Source organism: Lactuca serriola, chromosome 2, assembly GCF_051521515.1.
Source record: "Lactuca serriola cultivar US96UC23 chromosome 2, Lser_US96UC23_V15, whole genome shotgun sequence".
Classification (NCBI taxonomy): Eukaryota; Viridiplantae; Streptophyta; class Magnoliopsida; order Asterales; family Asteraceae; genus Lactuca; species Lactuca serriola.
The window spans coordinates 149,889,187-149,912,137 of NC_136409.1; the positions used below are offsets into that span (position 1 = coordinate 149,889,187).

At 31.6% G+C, this 22,951-nt stretch overlaps 3 protein-coding genes across 3 annotated transcripts; 2 read left to right on the plus strand and 1 right to left on the minus strand.

Moving 5' to 3' along the window:
* The first annotated feature begins 1,101 nt into the window (after positions 1–1,101).
* On the plus strand, positions 1,102–6,346 carry LOC145086991 (uncharacterized). Its single transcript, XM_079024875.1, has 9 exons — positions 1,102–2,060; positions 2,194–2,520; positions 3,899–4,159; positions 4,330–4,746; positions 4,841–4,909; positions 5,006–5,170; positions 5,275–5,491; positions 5,581–5,880; positions 5,961–6,346. The coding sequence occupies exons 1-9, from the start codon at positions 1,299–1,301 to the stop codon at positions 6,056–6,058; spliced, it is 2,616 nt and encodes an 871-aa protein (XP_078881001.1). The 5' UTR covers positions 1,102–1,298; the 3' UTR covers positions 6,059–6,346.
* Positions 6,347–10,306: 3,960 nt separating this feature from the next.
* LOC145086992 (guanosine deaminase) lies at positions 10,307–12,016 on the minus strand. The gene is made up of 5 exons (XM_079024877.1): positions 11,858–12,016; positions 11,133–11,192; positions 10,845–11,035; positions 10,666–10,770; positions 10,307–10,594 (listed from the first exon to the last, which is right to left on the minus strand). The coding sequence occupies exons 1-5, from the start codon at positions 11,871–11,873 to the stop codon at positions 10,406–10,408; spliced, it is 561 nt and encodes a 186-aa protein (XP_078881003.1). The 5' UTR covers positions 11,874–12,016; the 3' UTR covers positions 10,307–10,405.
* A 6,145-nt stretch (positions 12,017–18,161) lies between these two features.
* On the plus strand, positions 18,162–22,645 carry LOC145086993 (phytyl ester synthase 1, chloroplastic-like). The gene is made up of 13 exons (XM_079024878.1): positions 18,162–18,970; positions 19,063–19,114; positions 19,214–19,269; positions 19,353–19,511; positions 19,594–19,698; positions 19,814–19,914; positions 19,999–20,120; positions 20,211–20,319; positions 20,397–20,527; positions 20,605–20,974; positions 21,806–21,919; positions 22,023–22,108; positions 22,214–22,645. Exons 1-13 carry the CDS (start codon positions 18,535–18,537, stop codon positions 22,512–22,514), a joined length of 2,142 nt encoding a protein of 713 aa, XP_078881004.1. The 5' UTR covers positions 18,162–18,534; the 3' UTR covers positions 22,515–22,645.
* The last annotated feature ends 306 nt before the right edge of the window (positions 22,646–22,951 follow it).

Here is a 22,951-nt window from a genome sequence, read left to right on the forward strand (position 1 = left end):
AAAACAAAAATATAACGTTGTGTGGGTTGAAAAAAAGTTGTATGACAATAAATTTTGTTTTTTTAATTTGATGACACACATTTTTTTATCAGTGGTCAAAATTCATTTTGAATTTAAATATGAGTTATTATTTTACGGTATTAATTCTTATATAACTATTATTTAGAATATATATTTATAAGGATAATTTAATTGTCGATAATCTACCTCTCAAATGATGCTTTTTATCGAAAACGTTGTTTGTGTTATATATATATATATAATAAAAACATGTTTGTATATATTTGTTTATAAAAACGTGTTTAAATATATTTTTATAAAACACGTGTTTGTTATAAAATAGGTGTTTATAAAAAATATAGAAATATGTTTTTATAAAAGAAATGTATACAAATATTTATTTGGATGCATGTAAATATGTTTTTACAAAAATAGATGTTTTTATATATTTTTTCTTGTAAAATACGTGTTTGTTTATATTTTTTTAAAAATGGATTTGTATATATTTATGTATCTAATAAATACCTATTTTTATAAATAGGTATTTCGCATACATAAAAGTTTTTTAAAAAAAGTTTTTATATAGAAAATATAAAATTGTTTATGTGAAAATATGTTTTTTTTGTATAAATATGATTTTATAAAGAAAAAATATATTTGATTTTTTTTGAGAAAAAAATATTCTAAAAAAAATAAAATTATGATGAATTCATAACAAAATTCTAAAATTTGGGCAAAAGAGGTAAATTTTAGACCAAATTTATAATAAAATTTAAAATCTCAACCAAAAAATTTTAAATCTGAACCAAAAGGATAATTTTTAAAAGATGAATGAATATAAAATGGTCCAATTGAATTTGATTTCTGATTTTTGGGATTTAAATGAATAAAAAATATACATATAAAGACTAAATCTAGATGAATACACAAGATTTTTTTTTTTTTTTTTTACAGTAAATATTAAATATTAAATAGTTATTTCAACGTATTAACAAATTAACCGTTAATTTTGACAATCCATAGACCAAGAACATTGTGAATCAGAAAAAGGAATCAGATTTAGAAAAAGATTCAATTTTTATCATACAAAAGAGCAACTAAAAGTATCATTTCTCTTTGTGTAATTCTGCAAAACCTGAAAACCCTTAAAAGGCACGTCCAAACACCCCATATGTGTCGATGCAAAACCAACTCACAATGAAACCTCACAATTTGAGCACAAGACGAAGATATTGATCATACCATCTTGTGCGCATCAAACTATTCGGAGCGTCGGAGAAGAAAAGCAACCCACAGTTATGGCGGACGACGACGACGACGACTCTTTCGGTGAATTCACATTCGCCTCTAACCAGCCGACGCCTAATTCCTCCTCTCAGATTCCAGCCACCACCGGCGACGACGACGATTGGGGGGATTTCAATTTTGTCGGAAACAACGCAACAGATCACAATCTTAATTCTCCACCGCCGCAGCCACAGATACAGACAACGCCAAAGTGGGAGAAGATAAAAGGAGCTTTGCCGCTATCTCTATTTGGAGGTGAAGAAGAGGAGGAGGAGGAAGATAAGAAACCGGTTATGCCTTTGGCAGGAAATGATGCTAAGCAATCATCTTTTCCTGGTAATAGTGGTTTTCCATCCAATAACAATACTGATAAAAGTAATGCTAATCTGGGTATCAATGACCTGATCGCGGATCTTTATGGTCCGAGACAGCAGCAGATGGCTACAAAGGCGGCCGATAATGGCAATGGATTGGACTCTACTGCAAGAAGTTCATCTGTATACAAGGATCCCCTTTCAAAATCGGAATCCTTGAGTTCTTTTAGCTTTCATTCAGTTGCCACAAAGGCGGCCGATAATGGCAATGGATTGAACTATACTGCAAGAAATTCAGCTGTATCCAAGGATCCTTTTTCAAAATCGGAATCCTTGAGTTCTTTTAGCTTTCATTCAGTTGGTGCTTCTGGGTATCATGGATCTGATGATGAAGGCGGCTGGGAATTCATGGATGCCTACTCAGAGTCCAAGTTAGCGCAAAATGGGAAGGATAATAAGGTAATGATTGTTGCTTCATGTTAGTATTGAGATCGTAATCCCTTTTCTGGAATTTCACTTGATGCGTCTGCTTACAATTACACTCCGCCATAGGAAAAGAGTGCACCTTGACTATTTGAATCCTCTCTTTTAGGAACGTTCTGAGAAGAATGTGTCTCCTCCAAGTCTACAAGATGGCTCACATGGGCCTAATGATCCGTTTGGAACACCAAACAATGGTTCGCATAGGCCTAATGATCTATTTGGAGCACCAAGCAATGGAGTTTTTGTTGAATCTCATGTAACTGATAGTGGATTCAACTCCAAGCCAATCACAAACATTCAGAATGGATTTGCAGCTGACACAAAAGCTAATTCGAAAGATACCACAAACGAGTTAAATTCAAATCCACTTGGTGGAAGTGTTGATAGTTTTGGGGAGTTTGAGGCTGCATTTATGGAACAACCATCAAAGAAGAAGGTACACAATCACATGACTTTTTTTTGTAGTCTTTTTTTGTTATTTCTTGAAAATATGTGGCACATGTTTCAATATCAGTGTTGAATGAAGCAAATGAATCAGATTCAAATCTTATGAAGCAAACATATTAGGCTATTTTAAGGTGGTCTTGATGAGAGATAACTGGGACAAATTCTTTCAAATGTTGCTTAGATGCATAATGTACAATCTGAGTGTCTGTTTTATCGCATAATATCAAGGGCATGATTATCATTCCATTACATCCAGTTCATCCATAAACCCTACTCACATTCATCCAAAAACTCCATTTGATTCTGTTCCACCAGAAAACTCTGTTTTATCGCATTCAGAGGTGCATGTATATTATATTACATAATGAAATATGCACATATGTAAACAATCGTGAAAAACACTTAAAACATAAAGAATCAAAAGGCATAAGTATCATTTGCATATGCATAATGCATTTAACAAGACTACTTTTTGTAGATTTGAAACCTAACATAACTTGTGAAGATGTAAACTCCTTTTGAGAGTTTTTATTGCACATGTGCGGAATTTATGGTTGTTCAATAAAAGCATTATAGGTGATTTCTATGATATGAAGTGTTATGATTTCCTAATTCTGTGGATAGGAATTTCCGATTTGTATGATTCCTCTCTTCTGTGTATAAATATGAAATCATTTCTCTCTATGATTTGTGATTTCTATGAACATTCAACTCTGGATCCTGATGTTTTGGTGTTTCCTCTTACATGTGATCTTCAATTCTGGATTATGATGATTTCTATTGCTAATGATTACTGAACGATTTTTGCTGTTTTGAAATTGCACAAATTAGCACTACCAATTACCAAACTTCATTTAATTCATCAGTTTGTGTTAATTATCTCAAGAACACTAAAAACTTGATTAAGGGCCCAAATTCCCCTTTCTCTCTAGTCTGTTTTTATGGTGAAATTCATTAGAAAAAGGCGATTAAGGGATTTAATCTTCTCCTTCCCCTCTATTTATAGCTTCCTTAGGCTAACTAACCACCAGCTATCAAAGTGAGTTCCCCAAACTACCCTCCCTAAACTTCCAATTACAACTTCACTTACACTTAAATGGCAGCATATTTTGTCCCTTTCCATAACATAACTTCCATGTTATCTTCCCCAAATCTTTTAATTAATTATATAGTTGATCAAAACAAATCCCCTTTCCTTCAATTAATAAGTTATGCCCAACATTTTAATTACTTTTACGCAATTATAAACTTAAATGAATCAAAACTGTTACTCTATGATAGGGTCGACATTAGTTATCACCTTATCATACACTTGATTGATATCCAGGTTTGACCACATCTAATTTGAGGTTGACCTAAACATGCAGGAAATATCCGATGAAGATGATCTATTTTCATTTCCAAATGGACTTAATGATGATTCACACAAGGAGAAGAACAATGGATTTGATTTCAGACAAAGTCCAGTGGCTCAAAACATTGTCTCCTCAGATTCATTCTCTCAAACTGAGTCAAACAAAAGTAAAAATGCCACAGTGTCACAACCTCCTGTTGAGGGTAATGAAAATGATGATGAAAATGTTGGGAAATCTGAGATATCATTTCAAGAAGCTGAATCAAAGCCACAGGTAGATTTAACTATTTAAGCTTGTTTTATTCTTCTATTTCCTACCATTATATCTTTTATTATAGCATTTTCATTCAGACTTAATGAAAAAATCTCAGATAGTTTGTTACCAATATTCATCTCATCAACCCTTTTATTAATTTTATTTTTATGATTCTTTGATTGTTTTAGGGATACGAGCCAAGTCCAAAGAATTATAAACAACCTGTGCCACTTTCCATTTTTGGCATTGAAGAGGAAACTGAAGTTGATAATTCCTTAAATCTTGAGCATGAATTGTTTAAATCATCATCATCACATGGGAAACACATGCGTACTCTTAGCTCAAATTTATCAATAAATGATATTTTATCCGATTTGTACAGCCAATCAGAGCCAATCAGTTCTGATGTAGTGAATAATAATCATGATGATGATGATGATAATTTTGATGATGGTTCATGGGAATTCAAGGATGCTTCCTCTCAATCAAAAGCTCAAAATCAGAATTTATCATTTAAAGAGAAACTAAACAATTTCATTGATTTATATTCCAATTTAAAGGATGAGTTATGTTTTGTTGCAAGACACCATCTTCATGGTCTAAAGGTCAGTGCTCTACTAAATATGTTTTTAATTTAAAATATTGATTTAGTAAATCACTAAATTGGTAATTTCTATATCTTTTTTTTTTTTTTTCTAGAAAGCTCAAATTACTGCTACTCTAGCTGGTGAAGAGATGAAAGTGGCTGCTCTTGATAAACAAATTCAGGTTTTTTTTTTTTTTTTTTTTAAATTTGTTTTATTAGTAAATTTTACGATTATGCAAACATTATATAAAAACAATAACTTATTTTGCATATTGTAGGAGGCCTTTGAGAAGCTTCACCAAAAAGATATAATATCCACAGAAGTCAATGAAGATGATGACGTGGCACTAGTTATTTCTTTAAACCAATATATCAAAACTCTCCATGAGCCACATTTTCTAATATTCGACTCAGAATATAACATATCAAAAAGATTGCCATTAGTATGTAGTTATCAATTCATATAAATATAAAGTTACAAACTTTTTATTTTTATTTGTGATTGAGGGATTATTTGCATAAAATCTAACTTGTATCTTGTGATTAGGCAGAATCAGATTTGCAAACAGCCATTGACCTCATCAACCACATTACAAGAGTGTTGAAAATTATAAAATTAGCTCCAAAGGGCGAAGCATGTAATTATGTCACTCAATGGTTTAAGGTGATTCAAGTATGCTCTCAAGAACTCAAACATGCCACATGGATTTTGAATCAATCATTACAAAAGAACATCAATCATCAAATACTCTCTCAACAACAAGGTACTTTTTGCTTTTTGCTATGATGAAATTTATGATTGTGTTATAATTTATAACACAATCTCAAATTTAATCTTTTATTTTTGTTTTAGGTAAACAGTTTGTGAATGCCATTGGAGAGATTTATAGAGTGGTGGTGATATTAGGAGCAGCAGTCAAGTTTTACAAACCGTGGATTCTGTTAAATGGTGTAAATTTAGAGGGGCTTTATGGTCTTTTAGCAGAATGTGACTCTCTGTGGTCAACTTCAGGACTTGAGGAGGTTATATCTGTTGACTCTTTATCAGAGTCCATTAGTCATATTCGAGATCTTGATGAATTTTCAATTGTCAATCTTGATGAAGAGGAATCTCAATGCCAGCTGTCACTTTTATCACCACGAATAGTTCCAGGTGTGTAAATCAATGAATAATTAGAGTAGCAATTGAAATTACCAAACTGACCCTATAATTGGTTTTTGTGCTGTATGCAGAAATGAAGATGGTGATATGGAATGGAGAAACATTTTTTGTAACAATTGCAAATTTATGGGCGAATTTAATCAGCCCTGATCCCCCAAAGTTGACATAAATGGTGTTCTTCAATATGAACAAGGTGTGTAGATGATGTGTGTTATTTAAGGGTAAATAGATTAGTTATTGTTTGATGATTTTGCAGCTTGTTGTGGACTATATAATATATATAGTTTTGCAGCCATTATATGCTTTGGAAATATTCTTATTAAAATTTGAAAAAAGAAGGTTTATTTAGAAAGTATTGTCAGTGTAGAAGATGTAATACAAGTATAGACCAAAAAGTGTTGTTATTTTGGAATGCTACAATCAAGTGATTTTTTAATAAATTTATTTTGTTTTTTTAGTTATCCTTTTATAGTATAAGTTTTTATTCTCATGTTTTTACTATTATTTTTTTTTGTCATTTTGTTGGTGTAGACATTTTCCTTGAATTAAATGATTAAATTGAAATGGAATCCCTACACCATCTTGTTCTCAAGTTTAACTTAGAAGACTGATATTAAATTAACCCTTGTTTTTTCTTAAATAAGCTCCAATGAAACTCATGATCATTTTTTTTTGTTTTTTTATTTTATTATAAATTAGTTGATATAATAGTTATTTTTCTTTTACTTTTATTAAATCAATTATTATTTAACATCGTCTTATTATTTAATATTGTTTTTACTTATATTTGTTTTTATAGTTTTAGAAAAAAAATTGATGTTTTGTTCAATAAACGGTTTAAGGCTGTAATATTTTTTTAAACAAAAGGTTGTAATTTAATATTCTTAAGAAAAACATATTTTTCAGACATTCAAACATATTTATTAATTAAAAATATGAATTTAGAAAAAACATAGATAATTAATTGATAGTACATCAGTCGTCAAATATAAGTTTATAATGGATGGAAATGTTATATATATATATATATATATATATATATATATATATATATATATATATATATACACACACACACACACACAGAGAGAGTTAGGTTCAAATGTTTTTAGCAACTATTGTGTGCATAAATGCACCAATAGGAATTTAAGAATAATAAAATTTTTAAAAAATAATATAAGGGTAATTTTGTAACTTTACATCACCTTCATTTATTAAACCAAAAATAATTCTCTTATATAGATAGAAAACTCCTTAATTAATGGAACAATTACCATAAAAGGCCATAAACTAACCCTAGTCATCCAAGTCCATTGTGTGAGGACGTGTTGCGTTGGTTCCCTTTTTGCTATCGGCCGAGAAAGAGAAATCTGGAGGGGAGGGGTTGTGCGATCGGAAGAGAAGAGGATGAAGGGAAGTGAGGCTGAAATCGAGGATCGACGGGAAGTAAGGGAAGGGTCTTCGGTCTTTGACTGGCCGCAGGAGGTGTGCCCCGGCAGCACGAGAATCGTTTACTGTTCCGGGCCGGATCAAGGTTGGGTTGGTATGCCACCCACAGCAGGCGATTGTTGGAGAAGATCTCCACAAGTTCGTTCCAGATTTAGGGCTTAACCACATGGTCTGGAAAACCCTAGCGTATAATCGACCTACCAGAATCTCTCTAGACCAAGAACCGACTACTGAATTCAGTCACCTGATTCCCTGACTACAACCGTTTACAGATACCACCGGAGATGGAGTTTTTGCCCACGCAATCTCCGTTTTTTCTTCCGCAGTTTCTCAAAGTCAATCTCCAATGATCGATTTTGAATTTTTATATGTTTTTTGTGTTATGCCAAAATTTTAAAGATTTGGTTTGGATTTTACTATACAAAGCTCCCCCTCTGATTGCCCCGTCTTTGTCCTTCTTCGAATCAGGTATCAGATTACACAAATTATACCCAAAAAAGGTCTCCGTTCCTCAAACTGCAGCGGAGGATGACCTAGAACCAACCTCTCTCTGTAATCTTCTCCAAATCTTTTTCGTCTCCACATTTCGTCGATCATCAATCAGGTAAAAAAAATTCTCTTTTTTATTTGATTTTTAATAGAAATCATTGGGGTGTTTGGGTTTTCCTAGAAAATCGATATAATAAAGGGGATATGGGTTTGAGTTTTGAAAGAAATCCATGGGTGTTTGGATTGGGTGTTTGAGCTTTGGTGTTTTGACAGGGAAAATGAAGGAGAAACAATGAAGGTTTGATGCCCCATTTTCTTGATTGATTTGTCATGAACAACACCGTGTTCTTGACCGGAACATGATACTCAGAAGAAGAAATAAGGAAACTGGATGTTGCTTCTTTGGTGATTCATTGACTGTCAATCAAAAGGAAACACATGTTGAAACAAAATAAAAGTTAATTTAAAACTCAATCAGATATCTTATTTTCTTTATTGATTACAATATTCTATTATCTGAGATTTGACTAGATAATATCTGAATACATTAAATTCCAACAGAATATCTAAATCGATTCCAATTTTCAACTATGCTTTAGTTGTTTTGTTTTTCTAAACCATTTAAATTGAGTAAAATTATATAAAAAAAGTAAAAACTTCTGAGTTTTGTAGATAATAAGAAGAAAACAAAAGTTAAAAGTTGGTGTGTATTTTTGTGGTGATGTAAGCAGGAACATGTGTTTCTTTCAAATATTCATGATTCAGATATTCTGTTGGAATTTAATGTATGTTAGGATGATGCAGGAATGATGAGGTAACTTATGAAAAAAAGCTTTGTGATACTTCATTCTCAAAAAATGAAGAAAAACAACAATATTCTTTCAGAATTTCAGGATTCAACATCCAAAAACAGCAGCATTCTTTCAGAATTCAAGAATTCAAGAAGAAAACATGAAGAACGAGAGTATTCTAGCAGAATGTTGTTATTTTTTAAGAATATTATTCATTTTTGTTGATATTCATTTAGAATATTTATAACTATATTTAAAATGTACAAGACTTTTAGTCTGTAAGAATATGTATGAATTTGTATTTAAGTTCGGATGTATAAAAATATATTAGAATGTTTGTTATTTTTCAACATCTTATTCATGAATTTTGTTTTTCTTCAATAATATTCTATTAGAATAAAATTCTGAAAGAGTATTATTCTAACAAAAATATTCTGATAGAATAAAATCGGTAAAAATTGAAATTGAATTAATTAAAAAATTCAGATTTTTTTAAATTAGGAGAATTAATCATCCCTAAAAATTCGAAAATTTCCTTTTATAAATGTAGTTAATTATCCAAAATACCCTTTTGCTAAAAATTGTGTGATTATATGGTACATGTTACCCCATTGTAATATCATACACTCTCAAATCATGTTCATTGATTAATTTCATCTGTTGGTCCAGATCTGTGCATTTTGGCACACAATACTTAGTAAAAACAAAATAACCTAACCACACACACACACATATATATATATATATATATATATATATATATATATATATATAAAAGCATATGTCAATTATTAAAGTATATCGATTAATTTTTATAATTAATGAAAATCTGTAAGTTATGTCATGAATGGTGATGAATATCAATTACTAATGTCATTATTTATTTGTCCCTAAGGTGAAAGGGTATCCTTACAATACATTTAAGAGTGAAAACGAAACCACATCATCATCATGTATTTTCCTAACACATTATCTACACATTTCAGGGAGAGAGAGAGAGAGAGAGAGAGAGAGAGAGAGAGAGAGAGAGAGAGAGAGAGAGAGAGAGAGAGAGAGAGAGAGAGAGAGACTCCCCCTAAGCATTGTGACCACCCCCACTCCACAATACAATTATTATGCTTTGGGATGATGTTTACTAGTGAAAATCACATCCATATAGGATTTTTGTGTGTGAAAAAAAAACCTCCATGCCGGATGGCCTAAAGTTTAATTAAAATATTTAACATTTGAATACACAGAAAAACTAGATATTCTGTATCTATTGATTGTAAAACTGATTGATGGGACATTTAAGAATAGTAGGGTTTTTTTTTTATTTTTTATAATGGAATGAATATGAACAAACGACTATTATTTGAGTCGATCGAAATAAAATCCACCAACAAACCTATAATAAGAAGAGACGGATGATAATTGATTATTATCTTAAAAAGCCGAAAGTTGTACTTTGCACATGGGTATATCTTTTAAAGCGTTTTGTTTATGGAACACTTCATTTCCAAAAACTCCATTTTTGGAAAATTCTTGTTTAAAAAAACCTTCAACAAATTGGAAAACTCTCAGTTTCAGAAAACCTCAACAAAGTGTATATCCACAAAAAAAGAGTATTGTCTCTCACTTTCAATGCTATTTTAAGAAACACTACCTAACACTTCAAAAAAACAAACTTACGTATGACGAATTGATCATTTATAACATCAGAATTTATACCATTTTTAATCATCAGTAGTAAACAGCAACAAATTGTTGAACAATTACAAAGTTAGAAATATGCAAATTGAGATGAATTAATACATGGCAAATTTGGCTTTGGTTTTCTCAAACACTTGTTCAGCAATCATTGCTCCATTCCCATCTGCCTTTTTAATCTCCAGATTAGCCTTCTGATAGAATCCAGTACCTCTCAATGCATCTGCAATAAAATCATCAAATCCAATTGCAATTGCTGCTTCAGCTTTAGCTCCATAAACCAACCTCTGCAAATAACAAATAAAGATTAAAAAAAAAACTTCAAATGATTATATAAAATTCAATATTTAAAAAGAACCTTAATTCTTGAAAGATGAATGGCACCAAAGCACATTGGGCAAGGCTCACACGAGGCATATATCTCACAGTCTGAGAGCTCAATTTGGTTCAGCTTTTTACATGCCTGATATAAAACAAAAATATAAAAATTAAAATACATAAACAAAATACAATATTCAATATGCAACAAGATCAAACCTCTCTTATTGCTGTAACTTCAGCATGTGCAGTTGGATCAGTGTGTTTTAGAACCATGTTATGGCAACTCACAACAACTTCATCATTTCGAACAACAACTGCTCCAAAAGGACCTCCATCTCCACAATCGACTCCTTTGTACGCTTCTTCAACAGCTCTTGTCAAGAATTTGTGATCTCTATCCTTCACAGCTGCTCAAAAAAAAATTCACCAGAATTGAAATCTTTATAAGCAAAATGCATTAATCACTTTTATTCACCATTCACCATTGTATCTTTTTTATCTTACCTTCCTGGTGTCCAGCAAAAGCAGAAGCAACAGCGATGGTTCCATCTTTAGTTTCAACAACTAATCAAGAAAAGGAAGAACGATGAGACCCGATTTAATTATAAAACTAAAGATCAGACTATAGCGATTCAGAAACCAGTTAAAATGAAAGAATCCCAATTACGATTTTGATGTAATTGGAATATGTACGATTGATGAAGAGAGATTTAGCCTGTGATTCAATACAAGTTTGCAATAAGATTTATACCAGGGTTTCATCTTAAGATCAATCATCGGATTGTGGATCCTTTTTAAAAAAAAATGATATAGTTATAAATGCATAATATATAGTACTATCATTGACTTAGTTCCATCTTTGACGTTTATCCTTTTTCGTAAGCTGTCAAGTCTAAAGTAGTAAGAGTACTACTCCATGAGAAGATCATTGACGCAAACATAAAACTAAATACGAAAACAAAATTGTGAAAACTGTTCGACTATGAATTGTCAATTTCGATACCTAACAAAGGGAAAATGGGATCTGTTAGGTAAATATGAAATTAAATTGGGGATCATCAGATGAAAACCCACCACACAAGAAGCAATCAATGATATAAAATGAAGATCGGAAGATCGACTTGGACATTACATGATCAACAACATTGAAAGCAAAAGCAAAAGTACAGAAAAACGAAAAAGGAAGGCCATGTGGAGGGAAAGGCGATCGAAAGAAATGAAAGACTCACCGTTAGCATCCTCCATGTGGGGTTTCAGGAAAGGTGAGTTGGCGTCAATGGGTTTGATTCAAAAGAACGCAGAGAAATGATGAATTGTGATTTGTAAAGATAACGAGAGAGAAAGAGATACGTGGAGAAAAGGTGGAAGTCGGTCCACTTGTGCATCTACTCTCAATTAGCAGAACTTTGGGGATTTATGATTTTTTAAAAATAAATTTTATTAAATCAAATACAACCATTTCTTTTCCAAGATAGAGTGGTTTGCCGTGAACGTTAGCGCATCCTTGATAAAATTAAGGAAAAATAAATATTTATATAACTTTAAAGTGAACAATATAATTTGGTTTTTAATTTAATAATATACAATTTTCGATACAATTAATCCTAAGCATTTGCTACATTAATTTGATCTTCTTGTCTATAATCTTTCTATATTTTCTTACACCATTTTCTTGTTTAGAAGATTTGTTGCATTTATCAATACAGAAGCACAAGCGGATGTCAAACATCCAGAAATTCAGGATCTTCATTTGTTCCTAAAACCCATTTGGGCTAGAACTGAATCTAAGTACTCCCAATTAATTGAGTCAAAGGCTTTCTTAAAGTTCACCTTGAATAAAATGACTTTTTTCTTAATACTTTTTGCCCAAGAGCATATTTCATTAATTATTAGAGGATCATCCAAAATATTCCTTCCTTTGACATACGCAGATTGTACTTCACCGATGACACTGCCAATCACCTTCTTTATTCTCGTTGCTAGAACATTGGTTATTATCTTGTAGAAACATCCAATCAGACTGATAGGGCGATAGTCTGATAGACTTGTAGGGTCTTTTGTTTTTGGAGCAAGTGTTATGAATGAAGAGTTACAACATGAGGCAAGTGATCCCCGGTCTTCAAAGCGACGCATGGCTTTCATCACATCATCACACATCAGGTTCCAATAGTTTTTTTATGAACTTGAACGTTAGCCCGTCTGGCCCTGGTGCTTTGTCTCCACAACAAGCCCAAACGGCCGCCTTAACTTCAGAAACGGAGAATGTAGCTTCAAGACGTATGGCGTCCATCATCGATAGAGACTTGAAGTTTGTGTTAATAAATTTAGGCCTTGACTTCCATCTCTCCTTGAACTTCAATTGAAAGAATTTGTAAGTTTCATTTTTGATATCACTTACATCAGTTGACCATCTACCATTGATAGTTAGACCAATGATTTGGTTCTTCCGTTTGTTGTTGTTAACATGACCATGGAAGAAGGTTGTGTTTTCGTCTCCATCCACCACCCATTTCAGCCGGGCTTTTTGTTTAAGATCTAATGTTGCCATACGTTCGAGTTCCATAATCCTTTTTAGACCATTGCATCGGATCAATAGTTCGTTTTCTGACAGGGTACGCGTTTCAGCTACATTTTTCAAGCCTTGATCTTTACTTTTAAATTTGTGAGTTCTTGGGCTTCTTTTTTATGTTCACTCTTACGCCATTTCTTGATCTCTTCTTTTACATGTTTAAGTTTTGCAGTCAGGTAAACATCCGCCCGACCGTATCCATTGAAAGTCTGAAACTGATCCATGCATTGCTAACAATCTGGTCAATTCCATCCACCGTGAGCCAAGAATTGAAAAACTTGAATGATGGAGGACCAAAATCTTTGGAAATCAAAGCCAAAGTTAGAGGGAAGTGATTTGATAAGTGCCTGGGGTGAGCAGTGGCAGTGAGTGATGCCAACCATATTATTATTAGCTGCCCATTTGCGGTAATGGTGCGAGAGATGATTTTTAGGTGGTGTGAGATTAATTTGATTGAAGTAAATGAAGTGGTGGATATTGTGGACTTTGCGGCTAAATGGGGAAATAATCCAAAAAAACGAAAGTGACTCATTGCTATCTGTTATGGTCTAATTTGGATGCTTTGGAAAAACATAAGTGAAAGGTTGTTTCAGGCGAGTTTCTTTAACCCGCGTAAAGTTGTCGAGAACATTAAGTCCATGGTGTTTATTTGGATAAAATATAGGGGCAAGGGTGAATTCTGTAGTTGGAAAGATTGGATTGTCTCACCTTTTATTTGAGTTAACTGTAATTCATTTACTTTCTTCTCTATTCATGTACTTGGTTTGGGGCCTCTGTTAGCTACTTGCTATTGAGGCGTTCCCTTTATAATATCATTGCTGTTTCTAAAAAAAATAAAAGATTTGTTGCACTTTTAACTATTTGATTCGTAATTATATTAGACCATGTACTTACAATGAAAATATAGGTAGTTTATGTGGTCACACACCATAATTGTAAACACCACCTCATATGTTTAGTGGTGGAAGAATTAATTATGGTAGGATCACATACAATAAACTTATTTCTCTTTCTCAGTCTCTGTAGTCGTATGTATCCTCAATATTTTAGTGGTTGAATGCAGTGATGACTTAACATTTTCTATTATAGTGGTTAGTGATACGTATAAGTATACGAGATGGTCTTATAAATATTAACAAAACCCAACTTCTCATATGAGGAGATGTACCGTAGCTAAAAGTAGTTTTTCTAATGCACAATATACAAGTACTTTAGTACGTAAAGTACTATTTCATTCTCTTAACTTTGTATTATTTGTCACTTACAACCTTTCTATTTTATAAAATTATATTTTAGATTTTTTTTATTTGTAGAATATCACTTTCAACTATTTACCTTCAACTTTGTAAATTATCACTTTTTCCTGTTTATAACCATTCTATTTTGTAAAATGATATTTTACATCATTTTACTTTTTAAAATAACACTTTCACCCCTTCACATTCAACTTTGTAAATTGTCACTTTCATCCTTTTGTTTTCTAAACTTTCATGTTTATCCACCGTCACCGTAGTATATATATGATATGTGGTATTTTGGGGAACTCATTAAGCTTTGTGCTTACGTTTTCCAGTTTATGTTTCATGTACTTCTGGTTCAAAGGGGAGGAGTTCGGGATGATGACAGTGCGCACACCACATTGTTCAACATTTTGTATTACTCTGATGTATTGGGATGATTATTGATACACTCTAATTTACTACGATTTTTATGATGTTTTGGATAATAGTTTTACTAATTTAAAAATCAAAATTTTTAGTCTTAATTTTTAGGACATACAACTTTGCAGCACTTGGTGTTAATAGACCATAACATTTGTTAATTACCTCTGGAACATTACACATCATTATCATAATTAAGGTATTTTATTATGTACTCTAAAACATATATTATGGGTTTTTTTTCTATAATCTATAAGTTTTACAATAAATATCTCATGTTATTAAAAAAATATCAGAATATGTCCGACCTTGTTTAAACATGTACATGTAGTCACAATTTTGAATATTATATAACACAAAATGATTAAAATAGTTACACACATTCTCATTGTGTATGGTGGTGGTATTTGTTAAGCCATTTATATGCAAATTTCTTGAAGGCATATAAATCCTTTATTTGTCTTCTCAAAGTAGATGATAGTTGTTGCAGTTGCATATTTCCACATAAGGTATTTTAGTTGATAGTAATCCTTTATTTTGAATTTATGTCAGTCCATTTCAAAGGAGAATTACCTTTGGAAACAACAATTGAACTAAAAAACTCTATGTAATAATATAAAAAATCAAAATAGATACCTATGATTCACTTAATCAACTTCGAATCATGGAATTAGTTTCAAAACTACACATTTCAGCTAGAATACAACTGATTTAAGTTATTTCCTTCGATTCCAAATGAGAGTTATTGAAAATCAAAAATTGAACTCACAAACTCCATGTAATCATTGAAATCATATACAAAATCAAAATAGATGCATATAACTCACTTAATCAACTGCGAATCATGAATTCAAATTCAAAACTACACATTTAAGCTAGAGAACAATTCAACTTGAGATCTAGAATCATAGTTAACCCTTTCACCAAGTTAGGGTTCCATTTTCTCGAAATCCACCAATATTGGTGGAATCAATCATTCCAAGGGTGGGATAATGCTTCTTTGATGATTTAATGCATGTTTCTTGTCCCAAATCTCATGCAAATCATATAATAACATGCAAACTTTTGATTTGGTTAGAAAGTCAAACCGTAGGCCGAATTCATGAGAAACAAACTCTATAGTGAAATTCCTAGTTTCTCATCTTCAAAACTCTTCAAATCTCAATTATACACGTCCATAATATTAAAATCGTCATGAAACTCCTTTGCCCCTTCTTTAAGTTATTTTTTCTCACATAGGGAGAAAAGAGTTGGGTTATGTCTAATGTTTGGCTAATTGACATCTAAGCTTATCTAATACCTATTTTTGTACACCACTTAACCTAGTCAAACTTCTAAGTTAATGATTATAAGTCTAGAACCCTTCTACTAAATTATTCTAACATAATCGTTTTCAGACTAAATATTAAACTAGACATAACAAGTTTGACCTAATTAACATTTTAGCTAATATTTTTTTATTTTTATAATTTATAATTTAGTATAACGAAAATGACAAGACAAACGAAGAAACAACCATATATCTATTTAAATATGATGATAGCTTTATTTTGGAACTAATCGAATGTCTGCGCGTTGCGCAAAAATATCTATATAGTTGAAATCTTTACAAATATATGTTTTTTTTAAATATAACAATAAAGTTGTTGTTAAATTTGATATAATAATTCGTATACTAAATTGATATAATATATTGAATATTTTGAAATTATATGATAATATATACATTTATTATAACTGTATAATCTCAACCATTTGAATAACTTCCACCCGCGAGTTACTCATGAATAAAATTAAATATAATATATGGTTTAATGCTATTTATAGTTGCTGTTGTTTTTAGTTATTTTTTTAAAATTTATCTGCTTAACGTTTTAATTTCTATCGTTATAATTGTTTAAAACATCAAACATTGTTTTTTGATTTTAAAGGTAACCATATAATCATTTATATAGACTTATTTTTAACTATTGTTATTGTAAGTTATTTTAAGCTACTTATTTGAAAACTTTTAACGATTATCAAAATATATTTAGGAAATATTTTAGTTAAATTGAGGTTATAATTTATTTTTTGCATTTAGCACTATAATTTATCGCATTTAACTATTCACAAAATATTCATTGAGTTTTTTAAGTAGACTGAAATTTATATTTAAGTTGACACTGTAATGTTATATTTAAATTAACAATTTAAGTATTTTGTCCAAATTGTTCAAATATTGTAGCTTTAAACTGATAATGGTTTACATATAACAACATATTAAATATAATAAATTAAGTATAATATGTTAAAAGTTAAAGACATAACTTTATAAGTATAAGTAAAGATATTACTTTAATATTGAAATTTAGTTTATTTATGATTATACTTTAAGTTTGATATTTATTTAACCTTATTAACCAACTTATAATCGTTATTAGAAAGACACTATAATTTATCACTTTTAACTATTTATAAAATATTCTTTTGGTTGTTTAAATTAAACTAAAATTTATATTTAAGTTGATCCTGTAATGTTATATTTAAATTTATAATTTAAGTATTTTATACAAATTATTCAAAAGTTGTAGCTTTAAAATGATAATGGTTTACATCCAACAATATATTAAAACTAATAAATTAAGTATAATATGTTAAAAGTTAAAAAAACATAACTTTATAAATAGAAGTAAATATATTCTTTTAATATTGAAATTTAGTTTATATATGATTACACCACTTTAGGTTTGATATTTATTTAACCTTATTAACCAACTTATAATTATTATTAGAAAGAAATTGAAAAGTAACGAGAGTTTCAAATGAATATGATGAAAAGAAAAATACATAAGAGTTTCAAATAAATGTAGTGAAAGGAAAAATGCTTTATTTATAATATAATATGATATATAAATCCTTAAATTATTTACATAATTAATATTTATCAATTAGTTTTACTTTACCTGTTTACCCTTGTACCTCTCCACGATGTTGGCGGCGGAGCAAGGTTGTTCTCCACCTTGTTGGTGGCGGGGTGGGGTTGCGATACTCCCAACCGTCCATTGTGGTCTTCGAGGTTGCGATTAGATCATGATTTTGTTACTGTAACCTTCTCATATGCATGCGTTTATGCGTATCGTTTCGTGGCGCATGGACAACAATCAAATCTCAGAGGTGGTTAATCGTTTTCGTGGTCGAATAACCCGAATTTTTTATTCTGCTGAAGCAATGGTCAGAAATCACCCACATCATTTCACTCATCTGTCCAAATCAATCAATCATTCACTTAGCTACGCCAATTTTAACTGGCATTAGAACACTGTTAATGAACGAAAACACCATTCCTCCGCTCACTTGCACATCATCCCCTTTCTAGGATTCTATCTCTCTACCTCTTTATGTGAAAACTTTCTGTTTGGTACTCGTAGACCCACTCACCTTCTAATTTCTATTTTAGTTAAAAAAACCTCACGTTTCTTTTCGTTGTCCTGGTATGGGGTTTCCACCATTCACATGATACAAACTTCAAATTGTTGTACTGTGATACAAGACAAACTCAAAACTGGAAACTGATTTCGACTTTCGAACCATTCTTGTTGAAGCTACAACCCTCAATCTTTAATGCAAACTGCAAGTGGTTATACTTCTAGCTAATTCCGATACACGAAACCGAATTTGAATCTGATTCGGAGCCATGTTTGTAGAAGCTACACCATCAATTGTGAATTTGTCACCATGTTTTGCTTTGAAATCTGGTTACAAGAATCAATTCTCTCGAGTTTCAGTTAAGTGCACACAAACAGCAGCAGATTCATCTCTTGTGGAGTCTACAGATTCAGTTAAAGTAAATGGAGTTTCTTTAAATCAGAGAGTTGGGTCTCTGAATGATGTTGAAAGGAGGGAGTTTCTTGGTTCAAATGCTATTATAGATGACAAGAGTCGATGGAAAGAAGAAAAGCTTGAACCTTTGTGGGATGATGGATATGGAACTCAGAGTGTGAAAGATTACCTTGATTTAGCCAAAGACTTCATTAAACCCGATGGTGGACCTCCCAGATGGTTTTGCCCTGTTGTTGCAGATGGGAATGAAACTCCTTTACCCAATTCACCTGTTCTTCTGTTTTTACCAGGTAATTTCTTGTTTCTCTTCAGAAGATTCAGTATGTATACACATATACATATAGTTTTCTATTAATGTGTTTGAACTTGGTGATGTATGTAGGGATGGATGGGCTTGGTTTAGGTCTCATTTTGCACCACAAATCTCTTAAAAAGTGAGTGAAATCTTTTGCTATTGTTGACATGTTACCTAATCATCATATAAGACATATTTCACCTTATTATAAAGATCTATTCTTATAATCTTATTACAGGGTGTTTGAAGTTCGATGCTTACACATCCCAGTTCAAGATCGAACGCCATTTGAAGGTCTTATGTTAATCAAATAACTTATTCACCTCCCTACATTTAAATGCTTCATAAATTAAATCATTTTTACTTTGTATATGAAGATTTGGTGACATTTGTGGAGGAAACCTTGAAGTTTGAGCATGCTTTATTTCCAAATAGGCCGATATATCTTGTTGGAGATTCTTTTGGAGGCTGTTTAGCTCTTGCAGTTGCTGCACGTAATCCAGCTATAGATCTTGTAGTTATACTCTCAAATCCAGGTCAGTTTTTTCTAAAAAAATTAACTGTCATCCATAATTTTTTATTTTTTTTAAAACAACTTATTTAAATTATCTATTTCAGCAACTTCATTTGACAGGTCACAACTGCAGCCTTTGTTTCCTGCTTTAGAGGTCATGCCTGATACACTTCATGTCACAATCCCTTATCTTCTTAGCTTTGTTATGGGTATGTACATCATACATCATACATCATACATCATCTATCATCTGTTTCTTTTAGATGCTATGGTTAATAACTATGGTTAATTATCTAACATTGTTAAATCTTGTTATCGTATCAGGTGATCCTTTAAAGATGGCAATGGTGACTGCTGAAACCTCACTTACTCCAAATGTTGGGAAAGTAGCTGACAATCTTACTGCTTTGCTTCCTCGCCTTTCGGTAGGGATTATCTAAATGACCATTTTACCCTTGCAATCACCAAACAGCTTTTGTAATGTTCATCCGTTTTATATTTGATTCCAGGGGTTGTCTGATATTATTCCAAGATCAACACTTTTATGGAAGCTGAAATTACTGAAATCTGCTGCTGCATACACTAATTCTCGGCTTCATGCTGTTAAAGCTGAAGTTCTAGTTCTTGCAAGGTTAGTTTCATTTGGGATTTTTTTTAAAAAAAATACAAACTTGTAATCTAATTTACATAAAGAAGCATAAATTATATACTTGTGTTTTAGTGGAAAAGATAACATGCTTCCAAGTAGCAATGAAGCTCAAAGGCTTTCAAAAACGTTGCAAAACTGCAAGATATGTTACTTTAAGGACAATGGCCACACTCTTTTACTGGTACTTAATAATTTTCTTTTATTCTTTATGATTTTCTTTTATATAACCAATCAAATCCAATTTTCTTGTTCTTTCAGGAAGATGGGATTAATTTGTTAACAATAATCAAAGGAAGATTAAAATACCGAAGAACATGGAAACATGACTTTGTAAAAGACTTCATACCCCCTAGCATGTTAGAGTACAAAAGTGCCCTTGGAGGAAACGGGTAATATTTCTTTTATTATTTATAGTTTATACACTTATGAAAAAGTTTTTAATTGCATGATAATATAAAAAAATCAGGTGGTTTCAAATTGCTACAAGTCCAGTGATGTTTTCAACTTTAGAAGATGGAAGAATAGTGAGGGGACTTAGTGGGATTCCAGATGAAGGTCCTGTTTTGTTAGTTGGTTATCATATGCTGATGGGATTAGAACTTGCTCCAATTATTTTAGAGTTTTTAAGGGAAAAAAATGTTATGGTTCGTGGTGTGGCCCACCCTGAGCTTTTTAAAATGAATTCTACAAATGAGCTTCCGGAATTTTCTTATGTTGATTTGATGAAAGTTTTTGGTGCTTTACCTGTTACTCCAACCAATCTCTTCAAATTGTTTTCCTCAAAATCATTTGCATTGCTCTACCCTGGTGGTGCACGTGAGGCTCTTCATCGTAAGGTTAGTTGACTTTTTGTTGACCTTTTAATGGTTAAGCACTTAATCTGGACAGAATGGCCTTTACTTGTTTGTCCTTTTTTCCTTATGATTCCTCTCAATTGATGAATATTGTGAAAATTGTTTGTTGGAATGTAAGGGTAGAATGGTCATTTAGTCTCATTAAGACGGTTTATTCGGTCTAGAAAAGAAACAAATGTTATATATACAACATTTTATCCACACAAACATCATTACCGATTCCACCGCTTTACCCACGAAAGGGTGAAATGGTCATTTCGTCTCGTTCAGATGGTTTATTCGGTCTAAAAAGTTGTTTTTTTGGATGTAAGGGTAAAATGGTCATTTAGTCTCCTTAAGATGGTTTATTTGGTGATTACAGTGTAGAAAAGAAACAAACATTATGTACAAAACTGTTTACTCGTTCAACTGCTTTACCCATGCAAGGGTAAAATGGTCATTTGGTCTCATTAAGATGGTTTATTCAGTCTAGAAATTCTTTTTGTTCGAATGTTAGGGTAAAACGGTCATTTGGTCTCATTAAGATGGTTTATTCGGTCTAGATTCTAGAAAAGGTGTGTATACAACACTTTATCTGGACAGACATCATTACCGATTCAGCTGCTTTACCCATGCAAGGGTAAAATGGTCATTTAGTTTTCATTCAGATGGTTTATTCAGTCTAGAAAAGAAACAAATATTATGTATACAAAGACATCATTTACCGATTTCAGCTGCTTTACTAAATCATTCAGATGGTTTGAGTCTATAAATATGTTTGTTGGAATGTAAGGGGTAAAATAGTCATTTACAATGTTTAATGACTCGTGGCAGGGTGAGGAATACAAGTTGTTTTGGCCTGATGAACCCGAATTTGTAAGAATGGCAGCAAAGTTCGGGGCTACAATCATACCATTTGGAAGTGTTGGAGAAGATGACATCACTGAGGTAACCTATAAATATACATGTGTTTCTTTTTCACTTAATGCATAAAGAACTTAATAGGGAAAGTCAGATAAACAGACATTAATACTTTGACTTCTTTTTTTAGTTGGTTCTTGACTATGATGACATGATGAAAATCCCTATCCTAAACAATTACATAAAAAAATCAAACGAAGAGGCTATCAATGTAAGGTAAAATTCACTTCTCCTTTGATCCTCTCTAGATTGCTTTCAAATATAAAAACAAAAAAGCCTTTTGATCTAAAAAGTCAAATGTACAATGTTTTGGTCAACTAGGGCTGAAATGGATGGAGAAGTTGGTAATCAGGACTTATTCCTTCCAGGCCTTGTACCAAAGGTACCTGGTCGATTCTACTATTTATTTGGGAAGCCAATACAAACAAAGGGAAAAGAAAAGATGTTGAAAGATAGAGAAAATGCAAAAGAGTTGTATATGGAGATAAAGTCTGAAGTGGAAAAGAGTATGGCTTATTTGATTAAGAAGAGAGAGGAGGATCCTTATCGTGGGATTGTTAATAGACTTGTAAATCAACCGATTTTAACCCCCGTGCATCAAGTTCCCACATTTGAGCCTTGAAAATGTATATATATATTTTAATTATTAAGTTAATGATATACCATCTTCCATATACATGAGTTATGTGTACATATTGACATGATTTTTAGTATTATGTAATCTTGTATACAAGTATGTGTTATTATTTTCCTTGTTTATTTGTTATATATGAAAGAAATTGATTTTTTTTTTTAATAATGTTATTGGTAAGTGTTCTTAATGGCGGGATTTAAAGCAATAGATATGGAGGGTCTAGGATGGAATAACATACAAACCACAGGGGTGTTTTGGTAATTCAAGCTAGAAAGGTACTAGATATTTTGAAGAATTATGGCTTTGGATCATTAGATGGTTGTACGATTTCAAATTTGTTTTTGCTTTAAAAGGGGTTATTTTTTAGGAAAAGACAAAAGAGAAACAAAAGATAGAAGGCTAAATTTCATTTGATGGGGTTATCT

Coding starts and splice junctions, on each gene's coding strand:
- LOC145086991 (XM_079024875.1), top strand. CDS start 1,299: ATGGCGGACGACGACGACGACGACTCTTTCGGTGAATTCACATTCGCC. Junction 2,061..2,193: donor AAAATGGGAAGGATAATAAG/GTAATGATTGTT, acceptor CCTCTCTTTTAG/GAACGTTCTGAGAAGAATGT. Junction 4,160..4,329: donor AAGCTGAATCAAAGCCACAG/GTAGATTTAACT, acceptor TGATTGTTTTAG/GGATACGAGCCAAGTCCAAA.
- LOC145086992 (XM_079024877.1), bottom strand. Junction 11,036..11,132: donor TTTTGCTGGACACCAGGAAG/GTAAGATAAAAA, acceptor TTTTTTGAGCAG/CTGTGAAGGATAGAGATCAC. Junction 10,595..10,665: donor TTCATCTTTCAAGAATTAAG/GTTCTTTTTAAA, acceptor TGTTATTTGCAG/AGGTTGGTTTATGGAGCTAA.
- LOC145086993 (XM_079024878.1), top strand. CDS start 18,535: ATGTTTGTAGAAGCTACACCATCAATTGTGAATTTGTCACCATGTTTT. Junction 18,971..19,062: donor TGTTCTTCTGTTTTTACCAG/GTAATTTCTTGT, acceptor TGATGTATGTAG/GGATGGATGGGCTTGGTTTA. Junction 20,121..20,210: donor GAAGTTCTAGTTCTTGCAAG/GTTAGTTTCATT, acceptor CTTGTGTTTTAG/TGGAAAAGATAACATGCTTC.